Raw genomic sequence first — 18,719 nt, forward strand, 5'->3', positions numbered from 1 at the left:
AGATTATCAGAGCTGTTTTCAGTAAAAATGTCGTATCTGCAATCTTGGGACACATCTGTCCCACAAAATACTCAAGTTGTGCATTTAGCAAACCAGCAATACAACAATTATTGTAATAAGTGCGGTGTTTATTCGAGACAGTCACCCTAAAATGCCAAAATTATCAGAGTATGAAAAACAGCGACTGTTTTCTTAATCATGTCATATATGTATTTATGATGTGCGGAGCGCGGTAGCTATGGATGCACTAGATAACTGAACAAAACCACCAAGAGGCCACATGAGGAGTAATAATTCTTTATTAGCTCTAATAGAGGATATAAATAGGAAATAAAAGAGGGTTATTGCAGTACACGGAGTAGTCACTGGCATGTAAAAAGCACTCGGAGTGAAGGGCCCACTGCCCTATGAAAGTGGCACACATTGCATAAGGAAGCAGCGTATGCATAAAAAAATGAAAGGCACCATCGACACGTGCAAGCACAAACAGAAAACAGGTTGCAACTCACCACTGCAAGAACCATCATCGCTGAAAACGGCAACAAAAGCAACAAGGAAACACGCATTAAATGCCATGTTGTCAAAGGCAACACGTCCGGCCTTTTCCTGAACCTTTCCATGGCTTTGACAATGATGCACACATTCACCTCTTGCATGTTACGGCTGCATAGAAGACTACTCATTGAGAGTCTGTGGGTATAAAATGCTGTGAGGCAACATCGCATAACTTCACTGTCTACAGTCTCGTTTCAAAAGAAGCCACCTACTGAAGGCAAGTACACATCAACAAAACTGGAATTGTACATTTCAGCAAGAGATGTTGGGCTAGTTGGCTTGATACTTGTAACACCATGAAAGGTTATGTGCAAAAAAAGAAGACACGAAGACAGAAGACACGACAGGACAAGCACTCGTCCTGTTGTGTCTTCTATCTTCGTGTCGTCTTTTTTTGCAGATAACCTTTCATGGAATTGCACAGTGGTGGTTACATCGATTTGATGCAACTACCTCTCCGTTGCTGCTCCTACCGCTGTTACTCATTGCAAAACCAAATGCACTGTCATCGTAAAACACTCAACGCTCCCACTAAGGTTTTTGAAAAAGCTTTCCGTTATCCTTTCAGATGTATGAATGATGAAAACCTCTAGCTAGCTATGGTTGTCTGGAAGATTTTGAAGTTTTCTCAAATGCACTGATACCATCAGGCCAAGTTGAATGTTGGGACAAGCGTACAAGTTCTCACATTCCCCACAAATGCGAAGTAGCTCGCATTGGCAGCGAAGACCCGCGCATATTGGCACCATTGCTTTCACACAGTTCTCTGTCCCGGCATGACACTGTGTAAAAAACGTATAGGCTTCACTGCACTCTACATGCGACACAGATGATGGTGGGCGGATAAACACGTGCAAAAGCACGTCATGTGCAAGGTAATGTGTAGAGAACATTTCACCACGAGGAAAGAAGCCTTAAATGCAACAGGAACGAGAGAGACACACAAAGCAGCTGTTTTGCACCAGAACGCCTGCTGCCCCCTGGTGACGCGAGATGGCTTCGGGTGACAGGGAAAAGCAACCCAGCAAACCAAAAGCCTCTCAGAGACGTCTATAGCTAGACGTCTCTGAGAGGTTTTTGGTTTGCTGGGAAGGCAGTACTGTCCACCACCAAACATTTGAAAGGACAGAAGCCTATAAAACGTGCCATTACCCTCAAGAAAACAACGTGCTTGTTCTTGCGCATTCTTTTTTTATCGGTTAATTGCATTCTTCACCAAAAGCTCCTAAACATTCAAACAAATAAAAAGGACTGTGAGGCCAATCAACAGTTACACAAGGCTCCGTTTACAGCTCGGCAAGAACTGTAAAAATTACGGACGCAAAGATACTCGAGGAAACTCAGCTTGTTGAACGCCGATTTCTCTACGGTGAGAAATTGGGTTGGATCCTACAGAAAAGTCTACTGTCCATTGACAAAGAAGCAGGCAACTTGGAAACCTTAACATACTGTCCACATTAGACTTCGCTGTTTCAAATTGACAGTGGATTCGTGCAGCTACGTGGGATTGCTTTGGATTGGCAGTGACATGGCTTAAGACACTAGCGCAGGCAACTTCACAAGAACCACAGCCCAATCTTCCGAGACCATTTCGCATCACCAGAGGCAGAGCGATACCTCGCGCACAATTAAAATGAGTACATTTTTAAATGTAAAAGGTTAAAAAAGAGAACAACAACAACAAAAAGAAACGATTGAAGGATTAAGAATCTTATGGCACAACCATTGTGTAAGAAAGAGTCGCTAAAACCCTCTCCGGTTCCTTCAAGCAGTGCAATGTCTAGAAATGTCTAGAAATGTCTGGAGGGCAAAAAGACGGGTTCGTACAAAGAAGCCTCACTAAAAACTACCGTTAATAAGAGCAACACAGCACCTATGTCGTATAGCTTTTTAGACAAACTAAGATCACGCATGGTACAGTGCTGGACATATCCTTCGCAAGCAAATGAGGTTAATAAGAAAGAAAATGAGAGCTGCTACTGCTAACTAAGAGATCAAAAAACGGTGCAGGAAATATTGTCATATGTTGTAGCAAGACACACACACTCAAATGCATCATAGCCCCAATGGAGCTGCTTCACTTTCTGATTACTTCATACCTTATCTTAATAAATCGGTCAAAACCTGGTCAATAATCAGTAAAAATTCCAAATAAGAATGCTTCATAAACTAATGCTAACTTTTCAGGACACCACATCGAAACATCCCATTGTGGCTCCATTAAAATGACCTTCAGCACATGGAAGACACATGATAGACACTTGAATAGGGTGTCAACGTAATGCCATCTGCAAAGAGATGTGTGCTATCTTCACGCACCAAAATCCTAAACTGCATCACTGCTAGTGGCACGAAAACAGCTGCAAACTTCGCATATTTCAGGAGAATCTAAGCAAGAAGTTAAATTGCCAACAAAAAGGCATGCACTATATCAAAAGCCTACGCAGTGCCTTCATGCACTCGGTCATCGAGTGAATCACAACTCACTCATGGTAATGCAAGTTTGTCATGGTGGTAACTACAACGGCGGATGGGAACAATGACTGGTTTGTTCAGTCATGGTGTAAATGATGACCAAGTAACCACGGCCTTTGCTTTACACGCCTCATTTTTCAGTTCGGCGTACTCTTTTTTTGTTTTTTGCGAGCACTTATACAACAGCGCCCTACCCCCTGCTAAGCACCAGTTTATTGTTCAGCGGCAGATATACCCTGTAGCTCAGATATGTTTGATGCTTGAACAGACTGGCAAATCTCAAGATATTCGAGACATTCTGGCGTGCCCGAACACAACTGGCATAAAAGCTACTCATTTTTACTTTTTTGTTCTTGCCTGTGCAGCTGACTGAATAGCAACGCAAGACACAAAGCAGAGAAAAAAAAAATTCCAGTAAAACTTGAGAACGCAGCCCAAATTTCTAAATGAAAGTGGGGTGCCATTGTTGTTGTGCGTATGAAAGAAATGAAAAAAAATCATTAAGCAGGCTCAATCTAGCCCTGCACCCTGAAGATAGATAAAATCTTAACTCAGTTCACAAAACATCTGCCGTGACAACGTGGACAGGTCAGCAGTCTCATTAAAGAGCAGCAGTCAATAAAGGTACCACTACAGTCACTACTAACATACGTGTGAACGATAACCATATAAACATGAGCCCAAAGGGCTTGCTCAGAAAAAAAAACAAATAAACTGCTACAACAAAGGTCTGCTAGCATCCGTTCTGTTCAGTGTAAAGGACTTCAGGCACCATCGGAGAACTTTAGACACTGGCTGTTTGCTTTCGGTCGTTTCGATAGACGACGAGAACCACTTGTAACAGTGGCTTACGCGATCGAAAGTGTGCAAGACCCGAGCACCTCGCGGCACTTCCCGCGGATCCCACGATGCATTTTCGCAGTTTGCGGAGCAGCAAAACTGCGGAGGTGGGTGGCAGTGGGCGACGGGGGAGCTCAGCAGTCATGCTCTGCCGCGATCCGCTGGCAACTCCATCTGCGGTGCATCCAATAGAAATCGCTTCAGTTCTCCGTCGGGATGTGCTTCCAGGCTCAAGCTTCAGAGCTACCGTATTTATTCGAATCTAGGCTGATAGTTTTTAAAAAAAAACGAGATGTAGAACTCTTATGTCGGCTTAGATTCAAGGATTTCGTTTCGAGGTTTCGTATTCGTAAAATACGAATAAATGTAGCATGCAGGTGGCGCCCCCACAAAACGCCAACGAAAGACAGCACTGTAGCCGTTGCTATCCGTAGCCGATACTGATCAAAGCACACATGAGCACTGGCTGCCATTTTGGCCTTGTTCTGTTCTCGTGCGGTGGCGTGAGCACATTCGCAGCAGTGAAGTTTTCGTGCGTGGTTTTTAAACAGGCGGTGCCATTATAGTGCCGCCTTCAAGCGGAAAGTTGTACTCGCTGCAGAGCAGTCGTCAAATCTTCAAGCCGGGCGGGACTTCGGCGGCTGATCCCGGGCTGGCGTTGCATATGTCTCCTCGCCCAAACGCCAGCCCGGGATCAGCCTGAGCGGGTTCCTGGCAGTAAATGTCGTTTGCGTGCTGTACCTCTTGTTCGCAGTTGTTTTTTCGGCCGGCCTACAATCGAGGTAAGTTTTTTTTTTTTCTGTGGCCTTCAACTTTCGGGTCTCGGCTTAGAATCGTGGCCGGCCTAGATTCGAGTAAATACGGTAAGCTTCGGAGACGCATAGCCTACGTCAACAAACGTGAAAAATTTGCTCCATGACTGCGCCTGTTCTTCCCACGAACAGCAACACTCTGTACAAATGATGAAACGTCAGACTTTAAGCTTTGTCAAGAAACAGACATGCAAGTGTGAGCTCCAGTGGTCACCACCTTCAAGAGCACATCTACAGAGCATATTCGAACACTGCTCTATGTACAGAGAGCAAAACGCGTGTCTAGAACGACCGAACTGTGTGTTACGCAGCCCCAAAAGCCACTGCGACAAGGAAGTAAAAAAAAATTACAATGAAATCCCATGAGTTTAACTGGACATGCTTATATCCAGACCATTTTGAATGAAATATTACCGCTCGATATCGCGTATTCAGGCCGAAACACGCCCAGAAGGGGTTCTAGACAAGCGTTTTGCCCTTTTTACTACGCACTGATTGTAGCTTGTGGGCCTGAAAGCTTACTGACACACTCCACAGCTGTTCTCTCGCTTGGTAAACTGAGCCAGAATTGTGTGACAAGCATGTGACTAGGTTGCTCTTGTTGACTTATCAACTTTCCAGTTGAACAGCTGGCGTGCAAATGATGAGTCAAGCAAACACCTGCAGCTCCACATCATTACATGCAGCAAAAGTTTATGAAGCGCAGCTCTTAGGTGCCCGTTACCGGGTTGAGTGGCGTGCCTCGGCGTAACCTAGCGCGGAGCGCAACGGAGGATGAAAGACATCGAAGAGAGCGCAAGGAGGAAAGCGGAGGAAGAGGGCACGGTGGTAGCGTGAAGGTAGGTTGCGCGGCGATGACCGACGGCATCAGACTAGTGTGCGATGCCGCCGTCTATTCGCTCATGACGTCATCAGTAAGGTATGCATTGCTCGCACGAGATGGCACCAGAATAGCGCGTGCTGTAAGCTTGCTGGTTGTTCGCCCGAGGCAACGCTCATTGGTGGCAGAACGCTGTGCGCGCTACCCAGCTCGAAACCTAGAGCCGCCTCCTTTTGGCACTAAATGTTCCATATGCAGTTGCCTATGGTTCGAATCCCACACTAGCTGTGCTCAAAAAGCACATTACCGAGAAGGGTAATCGTAGGCTAATTTTTTCGCTCTCAAAGAAGCCCTGTGGCCAAGAAGCCTAATGCTCATTCAAACTCAGCAATCTCAATTTCAACTACAGTGGACTGTTGTTAATTAGAACTTGCTTAATTCAAACTCATTTACTTGAACTTTCAGTTCATTCAAAGTACAGCTCTGATTGTGTCAACAAGTGTATTAACAAGGCTCCCATCAATGTGAACAAATTCTAAGTCCTCTTCGAGTTTGAGTAACTGAGAGCCAACTGTGGATTTTGTAATGAAAACATTTCGCTACACCCATCACACCAAAAAGCATATGTAGCGAGGGGAAATCAACCCCCCGAAAATAAAAGACAAACAAAAAGTTCAGCTTGGCAGTATTCATGTCTGCCACATGTCACCCTGCAAGCCAATCGCATTTGCAATTGACAGGTCAGCTATGTGAAAAAAAACAAAAAAAAAACAGAGTGGATTGGTGCCTTGCCTAATACTGGTACCAGGGCTGCTTGCGGATCCAGCGGACACGCAGTCCCGAGTCCGTGCGGATCTTGATGGAGGCCGCCTCGCAGGCGCGCACGGTCTCCTTGACCGACTGCATCAGGTTCTGGGCGTTGCCGACCAGCATGTCCGTTGCCTCCTGGTCTTCCTCCGTGCCTGTGTGCATGACCACAAGCGGGTCAATGTAGAACGCTAACCTAATCTGCCCACGATGCTTTAGCTTGATTTATGCTCAAACTTCACTGCTACAAGATGCAATGCACAACGCCATTTTACGGTGTCACTCCAGCCTTACCTTGAGCTCAGCGAGCACCCTCCCTGCCTTCCCCCCAGCTCAGTGACAAAGAAGGGACTCCTGGAACCCCAGATCCTCACATTTTTTAGTTTCTTATTTTTTATCCTACGTTTGAAACTGAGAAAGTCTCAACGAAATACCGACAGCTGTCTCACACTTTGCTCTTTCACGCAGCAAATCTGTACCGGACTCGCCAGATGCCCAATAGCGTTGTTCACATGGCCATGCTCAGCTGATGTTGAAGTCAGCGACAGTTCTGGTTCCAGCTGTGTTCCGTGAATGCCTTTCCTTTGTTGCCCCGTTTAACCCCTTTGTCACAAGATCATGGCGTTTGTGGCTCGTTAATACGTAATGGTGTGCCTTACCAAGTTTTTTTTTTTTGCTCAACTCACTCTTGTGTTTCTGGTATGAGACCCCTGTGCAAGTTCTGCACTTTCTGTAAGCTGCAACTGAATGACATTAAGAGCCGAGATGATCACGTAGAGATGTACTCGGCTAGAGCGTTTGGTAGCTATTTTTCCAATGGCACCTCACATACGTATTTCACTGCTTATATGCAGTTTGTGACACACACACACACACACACACACACGCACGCACGCACGCACGCGCACACACACACACACACACACACACTGAAACATGAAAAAAATATTGGATACATATTTATTTCAATTGACTCCACGTCTTGAAAAAGATCGGTCTTCCAATCGAAACGTGGAGTCAAATGAAATAAATATGTTTCCTTTAACGAAGCGTATACTTCGCTAATATATATATATATATACACACACTGAAACATGGAAAAAATATCAGAAAACAGAAACAGTGCAGAAAACCATGCATCAGGATGAAGAAGGGGAGGCGTTCACACAAAAACAAGCCAGGCAAACTCTGGGATAGATCGAGTGGCAACCAAGCGGCTTCGCACAGCTCCGACTTCAGCCATTGGCGTGCAGCTTGTGCAAGTGCAAACACTTGTGCATGGTGCAAAAATGCGACCAAGAAAGAAAGGCTCACGCGTCCCGCAAACATGGTATACAAAACAAAGCAGTGCATGCCACACGCGCATCGTGTTTGCCAGCTCCTGAAGCGGAGACAAAGAACGTGTTAATACTTACTCCATCTTCTTAGTGCTTTTTTTGTTTTTTGTTCATTTCAAATTTGAAAGAGAGAGAGACGAACACAAAAGAATGAGCAAAAAACGGAACTCAAAAGCAGTCACTTATAGACAACAGCGATAACAAAATAACAAAGAAAAAACAACAAAAGGAGAGTAAAGAATTGGTAGCGTATGGTTTGAACGCAAACTGGCGTGAGTGCGCAACACAACATAGGAGGAAGAACTGAATGATGAAACACAGAGCGAGCATGTTGTGGGCATCTTTCAAACAAGAGATTTCTACATTTAGTTGGTCTCAGCAGCAGCACGTCTACACAGACAAACTCTGTGTAATGTGCTGTCCTACGAGTGTCTCAGGCTTGTGCTATAAGATTGGAGAAGGGTTCTCTGGTGGGCTAGTTGGTGCTTGTCGTTCATGATTAAACTGCGCGAAAAAACACGGACAGAGACAGAAAACATGTACACACATAGAGCGCAGAACTTCCAACTTTCATTCGAAAAACGTTTCGAGCATTACCTTTTATACGCTCTAAACAACCACCACATGACACAGCCCGGATCAAAACAGATAAGTATTGACAGTTACGTGTACATGACGTAACTCATGATGTACATGAGTTAGAGTAGTTTAGATTGGCGCTCTGGCGGGTTTGCGCATCATGTACACGTAACTGTCAATACTTACCTGTTTTGATCCCGGCTGTGTCATGTTGGTGGTTGTTTACAGCGTATAAAAGGTAATGCTCGAAGCGTTTTTCGAATAAAAGTTGGAAGTTCTGCGCTCCATGTGTGTACGTGTTTTCTGTCTCTGTCCATGTTTTTTCGCGCAGTTTAATCATGAAGATTGGAGAACTTGTCTTGGACACGTGTGAGCCTTTTCCGTGAATACTATCTCGCATAACCTTTATCACTGCAGAGTAGTTCCCACGTCTTCGAGCGTGCCGCAACTGGACGCCTGTCACGAGCCGTTTGCTGTTTGTGTAGTGAAGCTTTCTCACACAAGGTGGCACAACATGTGAGGAGGCATTACAGAGCAGTTCTGCATTGATGCTCCAGACAGTTCGCACACAGTAAAGCATTTGCTAGAACTGCGGAAAATCGCTGCTGCGCAGTTTTGATCTCAAACGCGGACTGCCATCACCCAGCTTTTCATAAAATAAATTTTCCGTGCTGCAAACAGTTTTTGTCAGTTTTTGGTGCGAAAGCACTATTGGCCTCATGGCCTGGAAAATGCCAGTGTGTGGTGAAGCCTCTGAAGTTAGTCACGTGATGTGGGAAATTGCGGGGAACAAACGAGACTTTTAATGAGGGTGACCTAGGCCAACCCAAAGAAATAAAATAAAGCTGCGATTGGTTTCAAACCAGCCGCGGCACGAACGGATCAGCTTTGCTGGCCACTGCACAAGAGCACTACGCTATCACGGCAGCCGATCACGCCTCATGTTAAACTGCAACACACCCTCGCGCTAAGCATGGCCCGTCATCTTCATCAACTTCCATCCATGCACGTCATGAAAGGAAAGGAAACGCGTGCTTTCAATCGCGCTTTCAGGTATGCTGCGTTGTTGCCGACCTATAAAAACCTGCTTTCGCGCAGTTTTTGTGCTTAGCAATGCTAAACCGCCAGTAATTTTTTTTTTAGGGCCATTCAATAACTAAACAATTCAAAGAATTTGGACATTTTTTTCCACCCCCATGAAGTACAATACCGTCCCCCAGAGTTGATAAAAGCACAAAATGCTCACAGACTAACCCTATAAATCTACATGATCCATGCCTTGTACCAAAGGCATACATTATAAGTTATCATAACCATTATAAGTTATAAGTTATCATAGCATAGCACAAACAAACACACAAGTGTTAGACAACAAAATTCAAGAGCAACAAGGGCCCAAGAAGTTAATGAGAACACGCATGCACACACAGACACCACGACATAGTACTGTTAGGGCAGCCAAAACATCTGAGAAGTCAAGGCAAAACGCTCCCATTGTCACTCGCAAGAGACTCGAGCACTTTACCTACTGCCACCGTCTCTTTTTAAACGAGAGAACAACGCACAAACACTTAGCAGTTGCAAACTAAAGTAACAGAGACAGTCTCCAGCAACTATTTCTCATGGCTCTCTTGAGATCACTAAACCTAGCTGCATCTACTATGCTTCACTACACTCTGTCATCAGGCAGACCACTGACGTTGCATTGCCATGGGTTCTGCACATCAAACTCCCCCCATTAAGAATAGGCTCACAGCATGCCTCATGGCAAATCCAGTATACTAGAAATAAAACTCAGTCCAAATGAGTGCACAACCGACCGCTTCTGTGTACCAAGCTACAAGTACAGCTCATACGGCTTTCCGGTGACTGATTTAACCCTTTCAGGCGCCATTTTTTGTTTTGACTGAAATCAATTGTTTTTTTCACCTAAGTAGTATATTCAGGCCTCAAGAAAGGGAATTGGTTAGTTTTCGAACGTGAAAGACCAGCAGATAAATTTTTACAATGATGTGGAGAATTCCGTACAAAGTGTCAGATTTGTTAGAAATAATAACATCAAAATGTTCTCGTGTGTCAGGTAAACACCCTAGGGATCGTGGAATCGCTTTGTGTTTCGAAGATTCATGTTACGCTTGAAATTGAGCAAAAACCATCGATGTTTTCACTCATGGCAAAATCTGTCAGCATATAGACGGCGGACAAAGTGCTACCTAGCTCACTCTTATGTGAAATATTATTCACTGCATTCGCTACATGGTACCAAAAAGCAACTTATTTGCAACAAGAAGGGTGCTCAATTTGACTGAAATAATGAAATCACTGTTAAGTGCTCCAGTTCCTCAGAAAAAACTGCCGCTGACACAACTGTGTACAAAGCGCCTGAAAGGGTTAAGAAGGAACGTCAGTGCCAAAAGTACAAAAATGACGAGCCTGGCAGGCACATTCTTTTAACTAAAGTTCAGCATTGCTACACCTACAGCCCCAACGTCTAACCGCTGCACTGCTACAGCCCGCCTCTTTGTAAACCCACACTGGTTTGCATACACACACACACACGAACTAGGTAGTACGCAATGCAGCCCTGACGTGTGCAAGTCAGGAAGATCACTCAGCGTGCACCAAGAGAATAATCGTGCGAAGCGTTTTACCACAGATAATCTCGCTCCCATCGGGCGTCGGTATGGGCTCTGTGGGGAATCAAGCATCATCCTCAACGAGAGTGCAGGAGACCTCGTTCCGAGCCGGGTCATTTTAAGGAAGGGACATATACTCTCTAAAAGCGCACTTGTTGGCTGCAGCAGTGAGTGCAAATGTGACAGCACTATAGTCAAGAGAGCTAGCAAGCGAGGTTACGTCCGTCCTCAATCTTGTTTTGCCCGATTCTCGAGTAATTTCAATAAGTGTAGCAAAGTGAACTCTCGCATTTTATGAAGTGAAAGTCACGCCACCTCCTCTGACATCATCATCATCAGCAGCCTGACTACGCCCACTGCAGGGCAAAGGCCTCTCCCGTGTCTCTCCAGTTAACCTTGTCCTTCGCCAGTTGCGGCCACCCTATCCCCACAAACTTCTTAATCTCATCCGCCCACCTACTTTCTGCCGCCCCCTGCTACGCTTGCCTTCTCTCAGAATCCACTCCATTACACTTAAGGACCAGCGGTTATTTTGCCTTCGCATTACATGCCCAGCCCAAGCCCACTTCTTCCTCTCGAATTCGACTAGAATGTCATTAAGCCACATTTGTTCTCTCACCTACTCCACCCGCTTCCGGTCTCTTAACGTTACACCTATCATTTTTCTTTCCATAGCTCACTGCATTGTCCTTAAGCTGAACCCTTTTCGTAAGCCTATGACAACCAAAGCTCTAAATGAGCAAAGCCTCTAAACAGAGCAGTACTGACCCAAAGCATATCTTCAAAAGGTAATGCCACCATAATCATAAGGGCAATCCTTTCGCTTCCAAAGCTCATTCAGTGCCCACAGGTGAAAGCTGCACACGTGGGCATCACTGCTGCAGTCAATATCACAGCCCGATTTTCACACACACTACTGCTAACATTTAGCACTATGCTGCTCTTCTAATGGCAGTAATTTAATTCTTTTATTTACACAGTACACATTATACGAACATCCCGCATAAGCCTACAGAAGAAAAAACAAAGTGACAAATGTTTAAGCTATGCTGTGTAATGTAAAAACCCAGTGATAGCTGTTACACCATGCTACATGTGCAATAAAAACAATGCAAGAAAAGGAAGCAACACTGCACATATAGCACAGAGTAAACGCTATCCTATACCCTCCTGCCTGCCCTCCTAACGCTCTTTAATTATACGGACGTCTACGCCAACGTCACGGATTTACGGGTTGGTGCCATTAACAGCCGTCGCTGTAAAATGACCTATGGAATACGCAACAATAGGTGCACTAATGTTCTTTACAGAAGCACGAATTTTCAGATAAAGAATCACATCAGAGCAGAGCGCACACTCACCCTGGGCGCCAAGCATGGTGGCCTTGACGGTGGACAGTATTCTCAGCTGGGTGCCGATCGTCGGGATGCGTTCACACACTTGGAGGATGTTCTGCGAGTGGGCCACATGCACAGGAGAACAGAGGGAGACACATGAGCACACCCCGAGGAAACTAAGACAGAGCGACATGGATTACAGCAATAAAGCTTTTCACAACTCTGGGACAGCTGACCTTTGCAATCGAATGTACATCGAATGTCTCCTGCTCAGCGACAAGGCATTTACAGCTGTGTGCCACAACTGAGTGCCAAATGTGGTACCATCCTTCGACTCCTTTGTGAAAAGGTTCAAGTTCAGCAGAGTTCGTTCAAGGCACAGATGGCGGGACCTTGTAAATCTGTTCAGGTATAGAAGACTTCAGTTCAATAGAATTGCTGTGTAACAAACAGGCACTGTTAAAGGAGTATAGACACCTAATTTTGGTGAGTTTGAGTTTATTGAAACGTTTTAATTTTCAGTACAGAGAAAACTAAGGGCTGGGAACAAAAGGTACAAACCAGTACCTGGCTAAATAATTTACAGTTAAACCCAGTCTTAATTAACTGTAGAATTAACCATGGATTAACTGTAGAATTTAAAAAGAATTAATGGTCGTTACATCTGTGGTAATGCGAATGACCAGCCCTAGCTGGTTCACCTTATTGTGAAGGTGCAGTGTTCAGAGCACAACGCTCCACTTCAACTGTATCCTTGGCCCTATGGCCATGCAACTGGGGTGCCACATTGCCACTTGGAGCTGTATCATAATTGCGGAAGCTCCTACTGTGCAGGCATAGATGATGTCATGCCACCCATTCATTTCAGAATGCTTTCTTGAATGTGTTCTTTTAAGGCTTTTGGTGGCGTCCTGTAACTGCGCACCCCTCCTGAAGGCAACGAAGCTGGCACCAAGTGCAAACCACGGACTATTAGCACAGATTGGTCACGCGATTGCACATGCTTAATGATCACGACGACAGTTAACATTCAGGCCGGGAAGCTTCGCGTAAACAGCTAGTGGCTGTAGTACGTCATGGGATTTCTTCTTTTCAAACTGTGGTTCGCCAACTGCCCAAGCCCCCTCCCCCTCTTCCCCCGACTGCACCGGCAATGCCACTGTTAGGTGGCGCACTCAAAAATGCACACTGCTGCCGACTGCCACCCACCGTCCTCATGCGCTTGTCGGTGCACATGCGGGCGAGCTCCTTGGCGAGGCGGGTCACCTCCTCAGAGGCCTCGGCGATCTGCTTGGCGCAGGCGATCAGGTCCTTCTTGGTGCCCCCTTCGCCCCTGCCACACGGGGGGAAGAAGCCAACGGTTACGCTCGACACTTGCTTGCTAAACATGAAATGTGAGCCCTGTTGTCACAACACACAGCCATGACCAAAATCTGTAAAATGGAGAGTTGGGCTAGTTGCACAGGACCGGCACTGACTATCAACTGAAGGTTTATTAGAAATAACATGCAATATATACTCCATTAACAACCAAGAGCACATGGCAACAACAAAAGACATAGTGACACATCAATCACCTGAACCAAGATACTTTAGTTCACAGTCATGAACTGTTACAGAGGGGGCTCTTGGTTGTCGATGTAGCATATATTGCGTGTTGTTTCTAATAAACCTTCAGTTGATAGTCAGCGCCGGTCCTGTTATCTTCTTCTTTCTCTGTCCCTCATCTCAGTGCTGTTTTTTCCCAGCACGAAAATCTGTGCTGTTATGCTGTTAGATGAAGTGATGGTAGAGCAGAACAGCTCTCGGAATGCACTTAATAGGAGCCACCAATTAGAAAGATGGCGCACAACTGAAAGAAAAGCTCCTAAACTTTTTGACCTCCTATGCTGTAAAGTGACAGCTACAGCAACGCTACGTGAGCGTCACAAAAATTGATTAGTTATCAATTCTCTCTCCTTTACCAGCAAGTGGGTGTGACTGCTTGCACCCTCATCAACTGTTTTCCCCGGAACTTTTTCTGCACCGATGGTAAATCTCACCAACTGCTGGCTCCGGTGCTCGCTGCTTCCACTTACAAAACTGCACCCACTAGGAGCATTATACAGTGTTTAGAAACGCTTGCACGAATATGGGCAGCTGTACAGAATTGCACAGAATATGCCCGGATTTCAATTCAGAACCTTGAAGCTAGGAACTGTTTAAATAGGGCTTAACGTCCCAAAGCGACTCGGGCCGCGAGGGTCGCCGTAGTGGAGGGCTCTAGAAAATTTTGACCACCTATAATGCTTTGACGTTCACTGACATCGCACAGTACACGGGCCTCTAGCATTTTGCCTCCATCAAAATGTGACCGCCGCAGCTGGGATCGAACTTACGTCTTTCAAGTGAGCACCCAAGCACCATAAACACTTAGCCACCGCGGCATTCGCCTCCATCAAAATGCCGCCGCGATCGAACCCGCGTCTTTCGGGTCAGCAGCCGAGCGCCATAACCACTGAGCCACCGCGACGGCTTTCAGCTGCAGCTAGGAATGGCTGAGGATCTATGGTGTGAATGCAGCCTAAACGTAGGCTACAAGACATTCATCACCACACAAACGCGGGGAGGCGGAGGCGAGGAGGGGATCTCGGCTCACCTGACCAGCTGGCTGAGGCGGGCCATGAGGATGGCCATGCGCTTGGCGGCCGCAATGATCTCGTTGTCCTTGCTCGACCATTGGCGCACCTCCTGGTGCAGGCCATGCGCCGCTATCTGCGCAGATAAGACGGACACACTTCGCCATCAGCAGGCTCCATCCGCAGCCCCAACCATGGCTTACCCCAAGCAGCACAGGTAATTGGCCCAATATTGCAAGTGAATGATTCCACTCCGGTTCTTGTTGGACCGGTCTTTGCACAATTGGCCCAATATTGCTAGTGAATGGTTCCACTCTGGTCATTTGTTGGACAGGTCTTTGCCAAATTGACCCAATATTGCAAGTGAATGGTTCCACTCTGGTCCTTTGTTGGACCTGTCTTCCCCAAATTGGCCCAATATTGCAAGTGAATGGTTCCACTCTGGTCCTTTGTTGGGCCGGTCTTTGCCAAATTGGCCCAATATTGCAAGTGAATGGTTCCACTCTGGTCCTTTGTTGGGCCGGTCTTTGCCAAATTGGCCCAATATTGCAAGTGGATGGTTCCACTCTGGTCCTTTGTTGGACTGGTCTTTGCCAACATGTTTCCAATGTTGGGCCAATTGCCTGTGCTGATTAAGACACTTCTGCAAACTGTACCACACAAGGCCACCATCTGGCTTTTGTGGACCGAGCCATTAACATGATGACAAAGCCCTTTTGATGCCAACTTTGGTTGCAAGAAGCATAACAGGTGCCAATTTGAACGGTGCGACCTATTTCAATTATTATTACTACTTACTTGCGCTACGAATCAGTGTATTTAGGGTTGTCTCTTGTTTCGGAGCAGAGCTCGGAACTGTACCTGTTATTGCAGTCAGTATAGACTGAAGGATGTTTCTATGTCAGTGCACTCTTTGTTTTTTAAATTTTATTATGGTGCATCAAAACAACCTAGATCTTAAGCCAGATTTGGTAACCGTAACGCTTGAGGCTCTTCCCAAGAATCAAGCCACTGTTACCTGCCAGCCAATACACAGATCCCAGTAGCATGGCCTTTGATAGGCGACAAATTACAATTTTGTCGGTGCTAACTATTTATTCTTATCCTTTATAGAAAGAACACAACAACCATATCTCATGCTGCATTTGGTAACCATAACATACGAAGTTCCTCCGTAGAATGCAAGATAGTGTTACGTATAAGTGAATGATACGCACTGGTTATTATTATTATTAGTTACTTTAAGACATTTTTCAAATTCAGAATTTAAAACGAAATACTATGCGGCTCCCAAAGTGGTACGCAGCCCACAACGTTATGTTGTACTGCGCAGCTCTACCAGGTATGGTCATGCGAGGAGGAGATGTACCCATGAGCCAAAAATTTCATACAGCCTTCCGGATAAGATCCTCTCAGCAGACTCTAAATTATTGTGAAAAATTTTTTTCTATTATTTTTCTCTCAGTGTTTTCTTAAAAGACAAATGAATGATATTCTTTTTGCTGGTTTTCTCTATGCGTTTTTGCCGATTTTCACCTAGACCCTCGAGACATTTTTGGCTTCTAAAGGCCTGTAACTAGAAATGTAGTACGGAAACTGGCAATAAAATTATATTATTATTATTATTATAATTATTATTATTATTATTAACAAGACCTGCAAAGTTTCGAAGTGACATTGCACAAATAGACAAAGAGGAGTAATGCCGCAGGCTTTAGCCACTGTAAGAGCAACGGTCAGAGGAGTTGCAAGGCAGGTGAATCAGCACTAATTCGAACCCTGAGAGATGAACACGCAACTGAAGCATGCAAGGAGAAATCATTGAGGGCAATATGCTAAAACATTACCACTTGTATCACGTTGTTTTCTCGGTAATTCATCTTTTGCACAAAGCTTAGGCTCATGCAAGTGATAGCAATGCTCCGCAATGGTGTAAATTACCACTTTTCTCACGCCACTGGATTAGATGTTTTGCCGCAACCCTGTGGCTTCATCACTTAAGATCCTCGTGTTATTTAAGATAGGAGCTTATTAACGAACATTATCTAAATAAAATAAAATTTTCCTTGTTCCCCCCCCCTCAGGAAGCTACGCGCATTGTGTCTTGCAGCAAAACAGGGTCTGCTGTAACTAAAGGCTCCATCTCAGAATTACAGGTGATACCAAGAAACTAATGCGAGAATAGAGAGTGTGGAAGAGGACCTAACAGCAGGAACTAATTCACACTTGTGAGCATGTGCAACCACAAATGCACATTCTCTGCATTAATGATTCAACACGACCACACCCCTTCTTGTCCACATGGTCCAGGATACGAGATGAAAACAAGTAGCGTAGGTTTGTTTCAGACTTTAACTGTTCTTGACGAAGCACACCAAATAGCAAAACACTACTCGTAACATTATGGTTCTGATGCCTTAACCTTTGGCCTGACGGTATTAAGGTGAAAGCCTTTAAGCGCTCATACTCGCGGCCATGACTCTGTCCGTCCGTCTGTTACATCTGAAATGAAAGTTGTAACTAGTCATTACTAGTCACAAGTCATGACTAACTAGTCATTGCTGGTTAGTCATTAACCAGTCACGACTAGTTAGTCATGAACCAATCATGACTAGTTAGTCACTAACCAATCATGGATAGTTAGTCAACCAATCATGACCAGTTAGTCATTAACCAATCATGGCTAGTTAGCCTTTAACCAATCATGACTATTGAGTCATGGGTCATGACTAATTAGTCATTAGTGACTAATTAGTCACTAGCCAATCCAAGTCGCCCCATAGCTGCCTCGTCTGTGCCTGCGGCCGTTGTCTTGTTGGTGGCTAATTAGTCATGACTAGCCGATCCAAGTCGCCCCATAGCTGCCTCGTCTGTGCCTGCGGCCGTTGTCTTGTTGGTGGCTAATTAGTCATGACTAGCCGATCCAAGTCGCCCCATAGCCGCCTCGTCTGTGCCTGCGGCCGTTGTCTTGTTGGTGGCTAATTAGTCATGACTAGCCGATCCAAGTCGCCCCATAGCTGCCTCGTCTGTGCCTGCGGCCGTTGTCTTGTTGGTGGCTAATTAGTCATGACTAGCCAATCCAAGTCGCCCCATAGCCGCCTCGTGTGTGCCTGCAGCCGTTGTCTTGTTGGTGGCTAATTAGTCATGACTAGCCGATCCAAGTCGCCCCATAGCTGCCTCGTCTGTGCCTGCGGCCGTTGTCTTGTTGGTGGCTAATTAGTCATGACTAGCCAATCCAAGTCGCCCCATAGCCGCCTCGTGTGTGCCTGCAGCCGTTGTCTTGTTGGTGGCTAATTAGTCATGACTAGCCGATCCAAGTCGCCCCATAGCTGCCTCGTCTGTGCCTGCGGCCGTTGTCTTGTTGGTGGCTAATTAGTCATGACTAGCCGATCCAAGTCGCCCCATAGCTGCCTCGTCTGTGCCTGCGGCCGTTGTCTTGTTGGTGGCTAATTAGTCATGACTAGCCGATCCAAGTCGCCCCATAGCCGCCTCGTGTGTGCCTACGGCCGTCGCTTCGTTGGTGGAAAGGCTTTCGCCTCGCGCATATATCGTCAAAGTGCCCCCTGAATTTTTGCATTCAGCAGTGCAGTTAAAACAGTCTGTCTTTTAGTTTGACAGTCTCACCATGATGGGCTGGTTTGGCTGTGGGGGAGGGAAGCGCTCCTCGAACTCGTCGTCAGTCTCGCACGGTGGCGGCGGTCTTGGTGGCGCCCGGTCGCCAGAACCGGGCAGTGGAGGTCGTGGTGGCGCCTCCTCTGGAACACGCGAGGTCAAAGGTCACCACAATGCAAAGGATGGCGTCACACTTAAAAAAAAAAACTGAGTACACTAGATAGTTCAAACGTTTCAAGTACCAATGCAAAAGAGCAAGATGATAAACAAAAATACAGTTTTTTATTGTCC

The 18,719-nt window shown here is 45.8% G+C and overlaps 1 protein-coding gene across 1 annotated transcript in view; it reads right to left on the reverse strand.

The window, feature by feature from the left end:
• Positions 1-281: 281 nt before the first annotated feature.
• Vinc (vinculin) overlaps positions 282-18,719 on the reverse strand; it is a 57,699-nt gene continuing 39,261 nt past the window's right edge. The window contains exons 19-25 of the mRNA XM_089551388.1: positions 18,441-18,571; positions 14,837-14,952; positions 13,408-13,531; positions 12,223-12,313; positions 10,877-10,915; positions 6,295-6,464; positions 282-4,044 (exon numbers count right to left, since the gene is read on the reverse strand). Of these exons, the coding sequence (XP_089407514.1) occupies positions 6,295-6,464; positions 10,877-10,915; positions 12,223-12,313; positions 13,408-13,531; positions 14,837-14,952; positions 18,441-18,571 (671 nt within the window). The 3' untranslated portion in view covers positions 282-4,044. The remainder of the gene's footprint in view (positions 4,045-6,294; positions 6,465-10,876; positions 10,916-12,222; positions 12,314-13,407; positions 13,532-14,836; positions 14,953-18,440; positions 18,572-18,719) is intronic.

This window comes from Amblyomma mixtum, chromosome 1 (genome assembly GCF_055824585.1).
Source record: "Amblyomma mixtum isolate Tamu chromosome 1, ASM5582458v1, whole genome shotgun sequence".
NCBI lineage: Eukaryota > Metazoa > Arthropoda > Arachnida > Ixodida > Ixodidae > Amblyomma > Amblyomma mixtum.